At 37.7% G+C, this 18,553-nt stretch overlaps 1 protein-coding gene across 1 annotated transcript; it reads left to right on the plus strand.

Moving 5' to 3' along the window:
• Positions 1-17,589, plus strand: LOC120714364 (alanine--glyoxylate aminotransferase 2, mitochondrial-like). The gene is made up of 14 exons (XM_040000545.1): positions 1-168; positions 733-821; positions 1,000-1,190; positions 3,442-3,565; positions 3,652-3,746; positions 5,524-5,617; positions 6,173-6,266; positions 6,806-6,906; positions 7,124-7,216; positions 8,439-8,571; positions 9,388-9,476; positions 9,579-9,728; positions 16,178-16,276; positions 16,987-17,589. Exons 1-14 carry the CDS (start codon positions 72-74, stop codon positions 17,086-17,088), a joined length of 1,551 nt encoding a protein of 516 aa, XP_039856479.1. The 5' UTR covers positions 1-71; the 3' UTR covers positions 17,089-17,589.
• The last annotated feature ends 964 nt before the right edge of the window (positions 17,590-18,553 follow it).

The raw sequence follows: 18,553 nt of genomic DNA on the forward strand, positions 1-18,553 counted from the left end.
TCTGCTGCTTTTGACTGTCAACACGTTGGAAGAAGAGCACTTGTCGTGTACCCCCTCAGTGCCTGCTCACCATGTATAAAGCTATATCGAGTCTAAGCGGACGCTGTGCTGCTTTAACACGAGGGTCCTGCTCAAGGCCCAGTTTGGCCTATTTCCACCGGGCAAGTGGTGAGTTCTCCCTGCTTCAGCTCCAACTTTTACCCTCACTATATAAGTGTGTTACGCTTTTTGGTTTGTTGCTACTACAGTGCGGGAGGAGCGTATTTCAGTTAATTGATTCAACGATTTTTTTTTTTCTTTTAATAATGTCTCAATTTGAAGATCTGTCACAGCCATGCCATTGTAGATGTCTGCTGGAGGTTTCACAACAAGCAAACAGGCAGCATTACATCAGTGTGCTATGAGGTCAAAGGTTATCTTAATGTGGTCCCATCCTGGCTTCAATATTGTTGAAAAGTGTGAATGAAATGAAACCAGTAGCATCAAAAGCAAACACAGTTTAAACCTGATTTGTGTGGGGTTTTTTTGTTGATGATTAGAAATTACATTTGGTAATTGGGTGTTAAATATTTGGCATTTATGTCAACAGAAAGATGTTTCACATGATGTCACTGTAATGTCACGCCAAAGCTTTGATCATCCTCTGCCAGATAAAATAGAGAGCTCTATGGTTGTCAACCAGCTGTTCTTCCCTTCTTCTTCTTTTGTTTTTACGCTGCAATTAATTTACAGGCGCATTATGTCAGAAATCAGCCTTCAAGCCCCCCTCTACAGACTTGCCAGAGATGCCCCCGTGCAATTTCAGTCCAGAAAAATACCCGGTAAGAGCAGACTCCTGCTGATACATTTGGCCTTGCATTATGTAATCGCTTCAGTAATAACAGTACTTAGTTGGTTGAATAAATGAGCACTTCAGCCCAGTGAGTAAAAAAACCTCAGTTACAAAAAAATAAACATCCCATTCTGCAACCCTTATCTTGTTTACTTGTCTCTATCAAGGGTATGTCCAAAGACCGTATGATAGAGATCCGCAGACAGAACTGCAACCCCATGACCATGAAGGTTACTTATTATAAGAAGCCAGTGTTCATCCACCAGGGGTACATGCAGTGGCTGTGGGATGTGGACGGGAGACGATATCTGGATCTGTTTGCTGGTGTGGCGACTGTCAGTGTGGGCCACTGCCACCCGTAAGATCCTTTACAGTTTGCCGTGTTACACATGGAAAAGTATTTAACAAACACAGGCATCCGATGGATGAAGTAGAGACACTGACATGAGTCAGTTATTGTAACATTTATGCACCACTTTCCACCCAGCATACAGTGCTATTGTAACAGCATGGGTTTTTTTTTAAAATAAAGCATTTTTAAACATGCCCGTTTTCTTAAGAAAGCATACATTATTTAATAATAATTAATTAATTAAATCATTATTTCAGAAAAAGATATTTATCAGGGTCGTAATTCTTAGCTCCCTGAAAAATTGACCAATGTGCAATGATGTGCTTTAACTTTGTAATGCTCAGAGTTACAACAATCCAGTTACAGCCAAGGTTATTTTCAAATGTATGCACAGCATAAACACTTAATCAAGCGTTTAAGCTGTAACTTGAATTGTAACTTCAAGAATTATTGATGCTCACAAAGCAGAAGATAGAAATACAAGTTATCCCAGTGTGTTATCCCAAAGTGTCAAGAACTGGAGTGAGAAGTGTCATGAAGGAATTCATAGAAAAAGCCCCACAGTACAGAACAAACCTGGCAGGATTGAAAGGTTTTAAAGACTCTGGAAATAAAGCTAGTGAGAGATGTGCCTAAAGACCCCAGAACAACTGCTGAGACATGAGTGAATGACCTAAAGAATAAAATCTTAAAGAAGACAATCACTACAAGTAGAGATGCCTTTAAGGCAGGCTGAAGTACGCTAGGAGAACCTGGAGAAAGATTATGCAAACTGGACACGCAGCCTGACATGTGTGTTCTTTACAACCCAAAAACACCATCCCCACAGTGAAGCACGGTGGTGGGAGTATTATGCTGTTTGTCTTTCAACACGACAGCAACAACCCAAATCAGATGTTGCTCCTGGTGAAGAACTACCATAAGAGGACCAAAGTAAACATTACTGACTATTGACCATAAAATCTAGAGAAGGCTGAGAGATTAGTCAAAGAAGAATGGGCTGGGATTTCTCAGGAGATTTGTTGAAAACTACAACAAAATCTGCTGCAGACTGTTATCCAAGAAGATATGATACATGTTTGACTATTAACATCATGGGACTAATAGTTTGGAAACCGATAGTTTAGGTTTTTGTTCGTCTTAAAAGATGTTCGTTTTAAAAATCCCTTGCTCTATTTAACAGATACTCTGGAAATACTTAACCAAAATATGGGGCTAATAATTCTGTAAGCCTCTCCTATAAGACCTCTGTCTGTCTACCATCCCGAGTAGCTTGGTCGTTTTAGAGAATGACCTACATCAGTCGCCCCCAACCTTTTTGCGCCGCAGACCGCTTTATGTCCGACAATATTTTCACGGACCGCCCTTTAAGGTGTCACGGATAAATACAACTAAATGAAACCAGTACCGGTACGAAAAAAAAACAAGATTTATTCATAACACACGGGAAAAGACCCAGGGAATCAGAGTAAAAAAACGATTACAAAAATAGCCGAGCCTCAACTCTCATGGCCCAGTATCAAACGACTCCGAGTCCATGGCCCGCCGGTTGAGGTTGTCTCCTGGTTTCTCTTTGCCTAAGCTAATTTATTTTCTGCTGGACACAAAAAGAACATCACTTATTTTCCACATGTCAGCACCAAATCTACTCCATAAAACATTACAACGCGCTAAAAAACTCCCTGCATTCTTCATGCCTTTACAGAACCTGTGTAAAGTCCCCAACCTCCTTTCCACCTGATTTTTTCCCTCACTGTTGTACATCTGTTAATGAGTAACACCTTAAATTAGATTTTTTTTAAATGCTAACATAAGCCAAAGGTAGTTTGTTGGTTCCAGCTGTTTCTAGACATTTTTAATCTTATTACACACCTGTTGCATTAGACAGCAGCAGCTGGTAATATCAATAATTACTGATTTATCCCTGCAGAAATGGTCAGTCTGCATCTAACAACCAATATGTACCGCACTTCAGACAAGTGAGCTATGAAAGTTATAGATTAGACGCTATAGTTTTATAAGCCCAGTTAGGTTGTGAATTTTCTAAAGAAACTATGAAACCATTGTTCTACGTTGAGAAAGGTTACTGTGAAATGTTGCGTTTAGTACTGTACAAGAACTGAGGCAAACACTCTGAATGAATAAATCTAACATATTTAGCAAAGTACTTGTTGGAAGTTGCTGAAGTACTTTTCTAATTACTAAATCATCATATTATATTATCACAGAGGAAATGAAATGGCGTCTTTGTTCACAGGAAAGTAACAGCAGCTGCAGAGCAGCAGCTGAAGAAACTGTGGCATACAACTAACATCTATGTTTATCCAACGCTTCATGAGTATTGTGAAAAACTAGCCTCCCACTTCCCAGATCCGCTAAAGGTAAGATATTGAGTTTTTCATTGAATTAGCTGTCATCATGGGCTGAGGCTGTCATTAAACAGTGTGCTGGTCTGTTCCTTGTCCAGGTGATATATCTGACAAACAGCGGCTCGGAAGCCAATGACCTGGCAATTTTGATGGCTCGTCTCCACACAGGCAACAACGATATAATTACTTTAAGGTCTAAATTTTTCCTTTTTTCTATGAATAACAAAGGCATCCTACTCACCTCCTGATGAAAGAAAAATGTAAATTCTGTAGAAATGATTGATTTTTGGCAACTTTGGTAACTAAACTTCATAGGCATTGTTTACTACGAAGCAGGGTCAACATACCCAGAATAATCAGCCTAATCAGTCTCATGAAGGTGGTTATTGACCCAGGGTTTCGCATGAAGGGGGTGGTGTTGCAGCAAATGACCAATCACAAACAGGGATGGGTCTACTGACAGTGTAGCAGCTCATTTTACAAAGGAAGATAAAACTGACATGATTGGAAATATTAAAGAGGTTAAACATGTAATACAAACTAAAGTCAACACAACAGCTGCAGAAAGTGAGCAGAAGTGTGAGTGGCTATACTAGAAAGTAGTGTAGTATTATAAATGCTGTATGAATGTGTTTTATGCTCTTCTGCATATCTTGATTGCAATAAGTGTTTATCTGAGTTACTGACCTCTGGCATCAACGATGCATTTTCACCCAGAGAACTGCCGCTCACTGGTTATTTTCTTTTTTCTTCTGCAGAGTTGATCAGCAGTTTCTGAAATATTTAAATCAGCCCATCTGGCACCAACAACCACGCCATGTTAAAAGTGACGTTTCCTTATGATTCTGATGCTCAGATATAACTTAAACAAGTCAGGCTGTCTGCATGCTTATCAATCGCGGGCGACCGTGGCTCAGGGGGTTGGGAATCGCATCTGTATCCGGAAGGTCGCCGGTTCGATCCCTGGGCTCTCCGTCCTGGTCGTTGTGTCCCTGGGCAAGACACTTTACCCTACTTGCCTACTGGTGTTGGCCAGAGGGGCCGATGGCGCGATATGGCAGCCTCGCTTCTGTCAGTCTGCCCCAAAGCAGCTGTGGCTACAACTGTAGCTGCCTCCACCAGTGTATGAATGTGAGAGTGAATGAATAGTGGTATTGTAAAGCGCTTTGGGTGCCTTGAAAAGCGCTATATAAATCCAATCCATTATTATTATTAATGGAGTTACGGGGATATCTAACAAACTGACCAGGGAGGTGCCCTGTTTCAAGGATCTTTAAGACTTAAAAAATAATTTTAAATTGTTTGCAACCAACAGAAAATTGCAAGAATAGGACTGCATCGGAGCTGCCATATTTCTCACAGGTGCTCACAAGGAAACAACAAAGGCTTAAGACAATTATAAAAACCTTTTTGTAGCCACACAGAGCGGTCGAAGGCAACCTTCAGCAATGCTGCCGCTATTTTCCAGAGAACTGTCAGTAGGCAGTACTTGTTACTTTATACTTGTTGATCTAGTTAGACGTGCAATATAAATTGTCATGATGCCACACCTTTGTAACATTGAAATTGCTCATGTTGAAGCGGCTTTGCTAATCCTATAATCTTGTTTCGTACTACCGTGTGTGTTTAGTTAGTTTGTTTGTTTGCTTGTTTTAATCAATTTTAAATCATGCTTTTTATTTGTTTTTGTTTCTAATGTCTCTGTAAAGCACTTTGAATCACCTTGTTGTTGAATTGTGCTATACAAATAAATTTGCCTTGCCTTGCCTTGCCTTACCGGCCTCAGGTTTTTGTTTGTTTTATTGTTTTACAGTTTTTACTATTGTCCTTTTTTCTGCTATTACGGTAATTCATGTTATTTTATCTGTTTGGAGGCACTGAAAAGAGAAGCACAGAGTTAAAGTAAATCATAAAAAACAACGTTGAGGATTGTGGTATTGTTGCCAGTAATGTGTATTTTTGTCTTCTAGAGGGTCATATCATGGTGGCAGTCCACAGACCATTGGCCTCACTTCCAATGCAGCATACAAATACCCTGTTGCCAGTGGTTTTGACTCCACGAATGTAGGTACTGCAAGAAGACAGCAAAAAAAACCCAAAACTTTGTTGTATCTGAAAACTGGAAGGTTTCCCATTCAGTGCATAAAGACACATATAAACAAGTTAAATTAAACAAATTAAAGAAAAAAACTGCAATAAAACACTGGCATTAATTTATTGAAAATCTTTTCAACTTTTAATCGAACATTACTCACAAAAAGATATTACCTCATATGCAAATCTCCTTGTTGTTCAGTTGGGTTGAGTAGTCAGTGAGTCAAAAAATTTTAATTTTTAACTCTAAGCAAACTTTTCAGTGATCCCTGGTGCTCTATGATAGTTAATAATTGGCTTAAAGTGACACATTTAAGGTCAAAATGTATTGAAGGTATTAGTGTGTCACTGAATATGTTTGCATTATTTAAACTAATTCATTTGTACATTTTATATCTACTTAATTAAATATAATTCTGAAATGGGCTGAAGATGGCCGATGCTTTCGCAGCAGTAAAGTTTGGTGATGCTTTATTTGTGCTGTTAAACTGAAATAAGCAGACCTGATTTCTGTCCAATGAACAGACCATGTGTCCCGATGTGTTCAGAGGGCCTTGGGGAGGAAGCCACTGCAGAGACTCCCCCGTTCAGACCATCAGAGAGTGCACTTGTGCCCAAGGTACACAAACATGTGCACTTGTGGCTCAGCGCTAATGCACCCGTTCTGTTCTAATAAACAGAATAAAAGAGGGAGATGTTTTTAATTTTTTACAATAGTCTGTCTGTATCCAGGTGACAAAAAAGGAGATCTCTTTGTTTGGGGGGGGGGCGGGGGGTCCTTTGTTTTGCATAGATCATTATTGATTGACACATGCATCTAAACAAAATTATATACTTTCATTTTTGTAATTTTCTGTTTTCCTTTTGAGTTGTGATTCAAAAACATGCACTTCTTTCAAAATACAGAGTAGGGCAGATTACTTATAACCCCGAAAACAAGGCAGCTGTTCAGTATTTACTTCTTTTAATGTTTTACCACTTTCAGGAATGTTAATAATAACCTGTCTCTACTAGACCACTTGAAAATGGTCCCATTGTCAGCACAATTTCATGGATTTTTGCACAAACCAAACATCTGTCGCAGCAAAATAATATCTGAATCAGCCAACCATCTAAACTGACAAGAAAGTTTTTTTTTGTGTTGTTCCCCCTCCACAGGTCACTGCATGGCAAATGAACAGTACATTGCACAACTCAAAGAGACATTTGCTACAAGTGTCCCAAACAGAATAGCTGCTTTCTTTGGAGAGCCGATTCAGGTACTTTATTCAATTGTAGGGTTAGGGTTTCTTTAAATATTTCCTTTTTTCTTTTGGGGTTAAACACGTTGTTACGCTGAATGGATTGTGATTTAATTTAGAACAGGCCTTTGTTAATATACTGTCTATGTTTGTTGTTTTACCTTGTTCAGAATGGTCGCTGTGTTTGTGTTAATTAAGATGTGACAGTGGGATGTGCACGTGTGTGTTTATACAGGGAGTGGGAGGAGCTGTGCAGTATCCTAAAAACTACCTTAAGGACGCTTACAAACTTGTTAGAGAGCGAGGAGGAATCTGCGTTGCTGACGAGGTTAAGTGCAAATGTTAAATAGGTTTTCTAATTAAAAAATTTTTAGCTACATTGTTTTGTTTGGGTCAGTTTTTTGTTTGTTTTTTAAATTCTTAAAAAAAAACTTTAAGCCTGCCACAGCATATTAGAAAGTGGAGATTAAGCACATCAGTACATGTGCTGCTACACGTGTTGAATCTGCTGTGTTATTTCCATTTAAATAAAGTGCTTTATGGTAAAGCATTGTTATAAAATATTCCTAAATGCATTAAAAAATAAGAAAGTAACTGCCAATCACTCATAAGCTACCAAGTCAGTGGGCATAAACAGTATGTTTGCACATCTGTGCCTTAACCACACATACTAGTTTTACACACAAATGCAGGAGTAGGTGGATTTATTCTAATAAACTTTGTTTAGAAAAACCTGTTCTCATAGGAAAACTTTTGAGTATTCTTGTTTCAATACAACAACCACACAAAACAGAAAAGCCCAAAAATCCCCCAAATTTTATACACGATATTGAGCCCTGGATTTTTTTCTTCAGTCTTGAAGAAATTCAGTGAAGAGGTGGGCGTTATTGTTTCAGTTTCTTCAGTTGTAAAATTCTCCTGCTTTTTCACTATTGCGGTGCATTTCTGTCTCCAAAAACAACAAATTATTTTGTGTGTGCACTTAGTTTGTATGTACTCTAAGACCATTTCTATGCACATCTTACGATAATGTAGCATGTGTATGTACATATGTCAGTATGTACCTTATCTCCTCCCTGACAGGTGAGCCAGTCTGACTGAAACTGTGTAAGAACATTGCCACACGTGCATCAATTATTAACATCCAGATGTTTTAAAAAAAGATTTATCATAAATCCCAATTCTTCACCCCCCTGTGACTGTAATGTTTCACGGGTCATGTTCAGAGTATGTCACTCGTCTATAATTTAACAGTCACCAAAATGTATGTCTGTGACAGTATTTTGTTCGAGTCACCACTGAATATGGAAGGAAGACAAAAGTGCTGCAGGCTAGGATCAGTGAATGAGACTCAGCGTTTGAAGGGAAATGTTTTATTATCTTGATTAAATTACAGATTCCTACAACACCCCCAATAGGTATTAAATTCTTATGGACAATTAAGGTTGTTTTTTTTTCTTTTTTGCTTCCTTTACTGTAGTACTCCAAAAAGAGGAGAAATAAATAAATAAATAAATAAATCACTTAATCATCAGTTTTTCACCTGGCAGGTCCAGACTGGATTTGGACGAACAGGAAGCCACTTTTGGGGTTTCCAAGGCCACGATGTTATTCCTGATATGGTTACATTGGCAAAGGGCATTGGCAATGGATTCCCAATGGGAGCTGTTGTTACAACACCAGGTGAGAATATACTCTAATGTTTGTAGATCTGCTTGTATACTCAAGAAACATAAACAAATACATTTAATTACATTATACATTATTTTCACTACTGAACTGGCAAAATGTAACTGGCCGTGGTGAGACAGCATCTGTCTCTTTCTGCCAGGTAGTGATGGAGCTTTTTGAATGTGAAGACTCAACAATTTAACATGTATTTATAGTTTATCAAAAAAAAAACAAAACAAGGACACCATGAAAGCTTATTTTTTTATTTATTAATTATTTTATACTTTTCAAGCAACAAACAGACCATATTTTCTTCTTTTTCTTTTTTTTACTGAAATTGCGAGTGAATGAAATAATCGGCTCTCCAGTTGTGACTCACCACTTCAGCCAAGCTCTCAGCAAAAAATTGAGGAAAGGAGACAAGGAGGAAAAAGTAGTTCCACATTGAATACCTAAGACATAGATTGATTTGAAGAAAAGCTTCTAGTACTTGTTCCATTAGAACAACGCTGCTGGAGCCCTGAGAGACTTGTAACGTTGTATTAATAATGCTGTGAGCCTCAACGTGAGCCTCTCTTTGTTTATCATATAGTAGCTGTATGACTGATGTGCTACCTTGAAAAGTACCATCAGACTTCCATTTTCATCCATTTTGGATTGTTAGTGTTAAACAATACTAAAAGACCTAGCATCAAGTTGATAAAGAGTTCAACATGAATTCATTTTTCACAAAAGTATTTTATATATCTTATATTTTGAGATGTAATTTGAACGGAGCAGTCGCTGGAGATTTGAATTTGTTTTTTCATTTTTCATTTTTTTTTTTAGAAATTGCAGCCTCCTTTGCCAAGGGGCTTCACTTCAACACCTTTGGGGGAAATCCTTTGGCTTGTGCTGTGGCTTCATCGGTGCTTGATGTAGGAATTCTTTAACCTTTTCTAAATGAAGCCTGTTCAAGATAACAGTGACAGCAGCGACACTGAAATACAGAAAAAAAACCCTGCATTTTTCCTTAACAGACAATCAGAGAGGACAACACCCAGCAGAACAGCCTTCGTGTGGGCACCTATCTGATGACAGAGCTCGCGAAACTCAGAGACAAGTATGAGATCATCGGTGATGTCCGTGGAAAAGGCCTGCAGATCGGTGTGGAAATGGTCCGAGACAAGGTGCTGTGACCCTTGTGCTCATATGTTTATACAATATATATTTGCATTGTGCCTCCCTGGGGGCGTTGGCCAGCATTGCCCCAGTTAACTGTTTTCTGCAGCATGTGTGCCAGTCTGATGGCATTGTGGCTGCAGTGCATGCACTTTTTTTATTTTCCTTTAATATTTGAAAGAATTGAACACAGAAAAGAAATAATACAGACTCTCCCGCCAGAAAAAAATTGCTTGTTAAAAGATGTATTATGATGCACAGACAGACCAGAGCAGAGCTGTGTTTGCAGCTCTTTTACAGCCTATACAAGCAAGAGAGGTTAATGTTGTTCACACACATCAAAGAACACAGGTGGGTGGGTATCAGCTGTTCGGGTAAAATCGTTTTCAGTTGTAACGCTTACCTGGTTCTCAGTGCCTTCTTTTCAATCATCCTATAGGTTTTTTAACATGTAAAACTGCTAGCAGCAAGAGTACATGTATTAGCTAAAAAAAATAATATTATTAATCCCCTTGCTTTGTCTCACTGGGGAATCAACAGGCCATTCAGGCTACTGGAGCAGTGGCAGAAAGTCTGCTCACTGTTGCCCTGGAGCTGACGCTTCTATTTCAGTGACTTCGTTTTTGAGAGATTTTGTGATTGCTGCTTGGAAAATATCTTGCTGTTGTTGTGTTGTTAATGGTGTCATTTTGACCAGCGTTTCTCCTCGCCAGCACAGTTCGTTTGTGCTTTGCAGGGGGCGTCAAACGGCTGTAATGTGGAAATCGAATTTTAGTGTGTGAAAGTGATACATTTTGATTGATAGATAGCCCTTTATTTGTCATGTGCATATGCATTGAAATTGGACTGCAATGAAATTTTGGCTCCCTATTGTGAGCAGCTCGTTAGTTTTTGGCCAATCGGGATTGGACGGACACCACGGTTTCTAGAATAAACAAACAGCAGGTAATCAGCAGCTATTTCCGTGACTTAATTTAAAGGATTGGGATTTCAGAACAACACCACTGTCTCTAATCAGCACAAGTGTAATGTATGTGTTTTTTTGCCCCCCCCCCACCACAACCACCGCAGTTACGCCCCTCTACTGTTCGAACTAGCTAGCAGCGTCGTGGTGCCCTTCTTTATTTTGCCCCCATGTAGATAGCAACGTTTGTTTCAACCGAAGGTTTATTGGTTGAAATTGCTCAGCAAAGTCAAAGCCCTCAGGTGCATCATTTAATTGTTGGGACCCCCAGACACAGTGAAGCCCTCTATTGTTTTTGGAAACACCCGCCCATATAAAATCGCAGCATTTCAGTGTCAGGACACGCTACGGAGCAGAGCATTTCTTCCGATCAGCAAGACTAACAGAGTTCTTTTTAACATGGCCTTCATAAATGGTACGTAGAACAAGACTATTTCTGTATTTTAGAAATGTGTATCATAGAATATTATAGGATTTTCTATTTTCTTTTGTAAAACAAAAGCCTGATTTTTAGTGCTCTGTCTCAGGCCTGTAGATATAAAAAATGGTGGGCAATAGAACATTTGTAATTACTTAAACCTTTTTTAAATTCCAAAACATGTATACATTCGTATACACACCTGGCATAAGGTTTGGTCTTGTGATCGCAGAGTCTGAATGTGTTTTTGGTCATTTTATTAATCCTGAATGAAAATCAGAGAAAAAGCCCAGTTAATACATAATTTCAAAACAAAACAAAAAACATGTATTTAAACAGCCATAATTCTGTACAGAAGAAAATAGATTGAATATCCTATGATACGCATTTATAAAATACAGTAATAGTATTGTTTTACTTACCATTTATGAAGGCCATGTTAAAAAGCTCATACATATTACTACTGACATTCCCACCTGTTTTGCTCAGATGTCATTCTAAATCACACTCTTGCAAATCTCTGAACACAAAGTGCATCATTTAGCACACTTTCTTTCACCTGTAGGAACACTGGCCTTCAAAATGCAACACACTGATTTAGAAATTGGTCCAACTCTTTCTGCACGTTTGCAAACTCAACTGGAAGAACAATTTAATCATGTGTCAGAGTATAAAAGAGGCTTTGAGTCATTTCTTCAAGTGTTAGGCAAGAAGCTGAAACAGGAAGAACAAAGAGGAAGAGTGAAAGGGGGTCTATGAGGAAGTTTTTTTGGTCAGTTCAGCTAAACACGTATTGCAGTAATACACATATATTTCTTACCCTTTGGGATCTGTGTAGGGTTTCTCATTGTACTTGCAATACATGGTGAAATTAGTAAATTTGCTCAACATATACATTAAATAGGTACTTTTTTTATTATTCTTTTTTTTTTTTTTTTTTTTGGATATAGGTGCTCAAAATCATTTGAATACATAGCATGACCACACCAAACCAAAACATACATGAGCACTTTTGATGATACTGTTTTATATTTATCACATCAGTGTTTGTATGATGGTCTGTGAGAAGACATCAGGTAATATCTGTGTGTATTGTTTTTGTGGAAGGAACCCGTTTTGAGAAGAGAGGACATGTTTTGTTTTTTGAGTGCTGTTTTTATTTCGCAAGAGATGTGTGGGGTTTTGACAAAAGCAGCAAACTCTTTGTTTGTGTTTGGAGTTTTGAGAAACCGAGTCACAGTTTCTGGAATGAACCACACGAATAAACATTAGGAGAAAAAGTGTAATGAGAAATGAAGTGGGTGAACTTTTCATTCTGAATCAGAAGATCCCAAATATAAAAACATAGTCAGTGAAATTTTTATTTATTTAATTATTTTTTGCTGCCATCGTTATTCATTTATTTATTTTTTATCTGTGTACCAACCATCTAGTTAAATGTTTTTTCTTTTGCAACATGGCTGCAGGTTGTGAACCATATTTAGTCACTCAGAGTGTGTGTCTTCTCAACATACATAATTCAAGGTTAAACAAATGAATTCAAATCCATTCACTCACTCCATTTGAAAGCTGAAAAGAATTCCTGTCTGTATGCTCTTTCAGAAGGTTTGTCATAGACATTTGTGTCTTAAAGGCAGCTTTATTGTTAGACTTACAAGAAACAGAATACAGGAAACTTAATTATTCAGAGACTAGGACCCTGAATAGGAAATACTGGACATGTAGAGGGGAGATTGCCATCAGAAACTAAAGAAAACTGAAGACTTAATTACACACATGAGGTAAGGGCAGAGTGGAAACGTGGTGAACAGAATCCACTAACAATCCAAGGGAAGCAATGCGGAACATCACACACACAAGATGAAGGACTATTAAAGAAAAACAGGAAACAACATGAGACAGAGACCCAAACTTAAGACATACAAACTTGACACAGGGAAACGGTAAAGAAATCCAGAGACATGGCTGAATGGGGATACAAAACTCACTTGAAACAACAGGTAGACCATACAACCACAGAGACAGACAGACACATGTTAAATTTATTTCAACATTCTTGTCTTATACCATATACTGTGATTATTAGACCACCCTACACTGTTCCAAAAAATAGTAATGTCTTTCTAGAATATCATGAAATTTACATAAGTAGACTGTGATTTTACATGTCAAAGGTAAAATAACATAACATCACTGTAAATATAGTAAAACACAATTTACTTGTTTTTTAAATATATTTTTTTGTACATATGCATATTTAGATTGTAAAAATACATTCACAAATGTATCATGATCTCACAAATATCTGTCCGTTATTTGAAAGATCGAACTGTTGGATTCAAATGTAATGCTATGGAAAAGTATATAACATGATTCCTATAAGCTTGTGTTACATCACGTAAGTATTGTTATCGTTGCTATTTAGGGCGATCGTGGCTCAAGAGTTGGCAGTTTGCCTTGTGATCAGAAGGTTGCCGGTTCGAGCCCCGGCTCGGACACTCTCGGTATTGTGTCCGTGGTCCAGACTCTTCACCTACTGGTGATGGCGATATGGCAGCCTCGCCTGTCAGTCTGTCCCAGGGCATGCAATCCATTATTATTTAAACCAACTGTTAACTGTATATATCTGTACATTTACGTATTATGATTCATATTGCCACATTCATTGACCTTGTTTATAGGTAATTTCATTGTTTGATCATGTTAAAATGTTCCTAATTTAATGTCTAAAAGCATTTGGAAAAGGCAGAATCCCATGTAAAATTAGCGCAACAAACTCTATTTTCATTACTGAAAATGACTGTATTTTCATGAGAAAGTTATTTTCTGTTATTTTACGCTAGTATTTTGGCGCCCCAGCTGCCGGAATATTAACGTTTTTTTAAGATTAGTTTTTTTTTCCTATTTATAGATGATTTCATTGTTTAATCACATTAACATGTTCCTAATTTAATGTCTAAAAGCACTTGGAAAAGGCAGAATCCCATGTAAAATTAGCACAACAAACTGTATTGTCATTACTGGAAATAACCGTATTTTTATGAGGAAGTTATTTTCTGTTATTTTACGGTAGTATTTTGGTGCCCCAGCTGCCAGAATATTACCGTTTTTTTAAGATGTTTTTTGTAACAGTGTAGAAACAAGGAAATACAAATATTTTACAAATCTGTCACACAAAAAACTTGCTTAAAACTAAAAATTATATTAGTTATTCAACAAACAACTACATAGTCCTTACTTACGTATAATAACCAAAAGACTTAATGCCCCCTTAGGCATTGAACAGCTTGCATTCTTGCTGACTTTGTTTTTAAGTACTTGGTGCACTTTGACAGGCTCTTTTGATATTGACTTTCAGATAATTTCTAACTAGTCCGAGAGACCTGCTGTAAATGAAACTTTTGTAGAGTCTATCTTTGAGTCCATTGTAGGCCTTGATTTGGCCACTCCATCAGTTCGAGTACTTCCTTTTTCTTGTTTCTTGGTCAAAGAGTCTTTGCACAGCTTTGAAGGATGTTTGGGATCATTTTTTGTTGGTATATAAACCCACAACCAGTCGGTTTCAGTCCAGAAGGGATTCTGGGATGTTGAGATAGACCTTGTTTATGATTCACTAATGTCAGTGTTCCTGGGTGGTTCACCCAGTGTTCTCAGTTTGTTCATGTTCAGTTTATTTTGTCACACGTTCTCATTTCCTGTTTTGCTGTTCCAGTTACTTCCATGTGTCATTAGTCGGATTAAGCTCAGATGTTCACTCACCGGTCTCTAATCACTAATCATTCAGCCTGTGTATTTAAGTTCAGTGTCTTGTGATGTTGTGGTTGCCGTGTGTGCTTTCAGCTCAGTCAGTCATTCAGCCAGTCTTTCAGTTGTCTAGTCAGTCAGCCATCTCATGTTCTGTTCATTCCTCTGTTGTCTACAACGAATCACCAGTCCTCACCTACCTGCAACTTTTTGGTGTTGACCAAAAAGTCCAAACTTGGATTTCTGTGTCTAGACTTCCTTCGCCCAGTCATTTGCAGTACAGTGTTCATGCTTCCTGGCAATTCTGAGGTGTTCTGAGATGTTTGCAAGTCTGAATAAGGTCTTCTTAACAGCTATTCTTCCCTTTAAGCCTTATTCATTGAGTCCTTTGCTTGTGGTCACACTGGAGTGCCTCTCAGACTCTGATTTAGAAGCTCATCTCTGTCTGAAGATCAGCAGTGGTCTTCTTTCTATCTCTAGTAATTAAAACCTTGAGGTGTCTGACATCTGCTTCAGTCAGCTTTTGTTTTCTGATTTTGTTTTCTGCCTCCAAAGCACACTTGACCGCTCTGTGAGAACACTTTATGTCTTGCCCTACTTGTCTCAAAGACCATGCAGCATCACGGAGTGATTTCATACAGACGCTTTCCTTTTCAGCGAGTTCTCAGCAGTTTACCATTTTGGCACACTGGCAGTCAGAAATTAATCAAGCATAACATCCGACCACTAAAAACTACTTTTTTGCTCAGGAATCCAAGTAAATAACTGTAATTTGGCATCTTAATCAAAAAATAATTATTTTCTTGATTATTTTTTCTCTTTTTTTTTAATAAAGCTGTAAAATTGAAAATTGGTGGATAAAAACATTTATTATATGTTAACATTAAAAATATCATTTTGGTTAAAGCGCTTGCACATACTGGTGGATTAAGTTTTACAGAAACGTTAAAAAAAGATTTTTGGTAAGTACTAATGCTCTTAATATAGGACAGATGTTTACTTTACACTGGGTGGTACACATACATATCCTATTTTTTTACGTGTAATGTTTATTGTTTAAGATTACGGATTAGGGATATAAAGAATAAAGAACAATTTGTCCTTATTTTAAAGAATAAATAATGTTACGTATGACGTATACTGTCACACACCACATCTCATAGAATTTATCAGTGATGCACCATGTTTTTCAGGCAAATATTTATTTCTCCTTCTATGTTTAAAGTGACTCAGGACTAGCCATTTGGTAAAATTATCCTGGTAATTAAGCTGGATAAATTACTGTGCTTACCAAAACATCCACCCACATCCGTTTTGTCTATTATGTGTAGGCCAGCCGAGATCCGCTACCCCCTGAGGCAATGTCTGAGATTTTTGAGGATGTCAAGGACATGGGAGTCCTGATTGGGAAAGGAGCAATATATGGACAGGTAATTTCACTCACCCTCTAACCTTCTGTATACTCATGTATGTGCTAGACTGCAGTGTGGCACCAATACATGCTGTGTCTGCAGCACAAACCTAATCGTTTTCTAAAATTCAAGCACACTTGTCATTTTGCTTACTTTCTTTTTTCTTTTTTACCTTGGATCTAAAATAGACGTCTGAGCAGTAGCTCACTTTGATAATACATTTAATTACAGAAAATGTTGGTTTTGGAATTCTTCATTTCTCTGTCTGTAATTGTGCCTCCAGCTCTCCTCATCATGCTTTACTGAGACATTGTGATGTCAACACTGCTATTTAGTTCTTCTATTTATGGTTTTAGAAAACAACATGCTGCAGGTATTTTTGTGGTAGCAGAACACTGATTATTTTCGTAAAGGAGAAAAAATCATGATGTTTTAATAGTCCAGAATCTTACAGGACTCACTTCTTAACTTGATGTTAACTGAAAAAGAGAAATTGCTGTGTATAAGCCGTTTGGTTCACCTAAAATGTATTTTTATATCTAAGTATTTTTTTCTTTTCTGTATGCCCCCCACCCCCCAAATGATGGATAATTCAATACAACGGTGTCTACTGTTCCAAACCTATAACATTATTATGGATGAGTGATAAAGTCTTGTGTTCTCCTGTTAACAGTCTAAATCACTGATGCTACATAATCTCTGTTGTTCTGCTTTTATCACTCTTTAAGACCTTCCGCATCAAACCCCCCATGTGCATCACAAAGGAAGATGTTGATTTCTTCATGGCAGTCTTTGACAAGTCTGTCCGCAACTACATGGAAAAAAGATGAAAGCCCGGAACAGGTCAGACGGATTGCTCCGTGTTAAAGAGACCCTGGTCAGCCAGAGATGACCTTTTTTCAATATGAATAGTAAAAGTCTCACTCAGTATTAATCTTAATAACCTCATTATCTCTGTTTTTACCTTTGTATAGTGATTAAGAAGATGACATTTTCTAATTATGTTTAACGATTTTGTTATAACAAAGACTTAAACGGCCTCACTGATAAAATTGATAACTAACTTTTAGTTCATTTTGCTCTTTTAGATCTGATAACTGTGTATGATCGTTTATAAAGCGATGCTTTGCTTATTACTTATGATACCACAATAATAATGAAAGCTAGAAACCAAAACCAAATCTGGTTATTCAGCAAGTTATACTTAGTCATCTTACTAGGGATGTAGATGTTTACTTCTGACAGTGGATTTATTATCTTGTTATCAGTGTAAATAAATGGATAAAATCCTATTTCCACAGACCAATAAAACGTGATATTCTGGAAACACTAACATAGTGTCCAGCTGTTTTCATTGCAAGCATACAAGTGAAATAACTGTTAATGTTCACTGAATCACTGTGAGGAGCATTACGATTCCATGTAACCCTGCTGCACTCTGCAAACTGGAATACTGCTGTACTTTCAAAATCTTATTCTACTGTGACGCACTCATGTTTATATAACACTGTTTCAGTCTTACTGACCACTCAAAGTGCTTTAGACCATACATTCATATAGTGCTTTCAAGGAATTTATACATTTCATACTTAAAACACTTTATCTACCTCACATCCTGAGCCAATTTAGAGTCACCAATTAAACCAACATGCATGTCCTTGGACTGTGAGAGGAAGCTAGAGTATGCAAAGGAACCTCACACAGGAGGCCAGGGACCGGCAAGACAACAGTGCTTATTAATATATATAGCGTCCTCTCTGCAGTCAGTTGTGGCTTAAAACTGTTGTGTTACAGAGGAGACAATATGCTGCAACTTCATGCCGTAACAGAAAGTGATCACAGTCCCTAAAGCCATGCTTCTGTGTGCACCAAAGCTGATATGAAAATGACTGAGGCATCTAATGCTTGGAAATATACAGAAAAAGAAAAGGAACATTAAAAAGCAAGGCAAATGTTACCGTGATTACCGAGCAATGACATCCAGGGAAACAAAAAGAAACATGAGACTGTGAGGTTCATGGACTGAGTGCCTGCAGTTTATCGGTTTATGTGTGTGTTTTTATTACATGAGTGGCAAGTTATTGTTAAGTGTAATTCTCTCTTCTATTGTTTTAATACTGGCCTGGGGAACAGATTTTGTTCTTCTTTTTAACATGTTAAATGTCTGTCTGTCTGTCTGTCTGGATTGTACACCGTACTGCAGGAGATAAAAAAGCAACTACAACCGAATTTTTGAATGTTTTAAAAAACATTTCTGTCCATCCTGGCCTAAATGCTTTGAATAGACAACCTACA

This window comes from Simochromis diagramma, unplaced genomic scaffold, assembly GCF_900408965.1.
Source record: "Simochromis diagramma unplaced genomic scaffold, fSimDia1.1 OVJJ01000596.1, whole genome shotgun sequence".
NCBI classification, from domain to species: Eukaryota; Metazoa; Chordata; class Actinopteri; order Cichliformes; family Cichlidae; genus Simochromis; species Simochromis diagramma.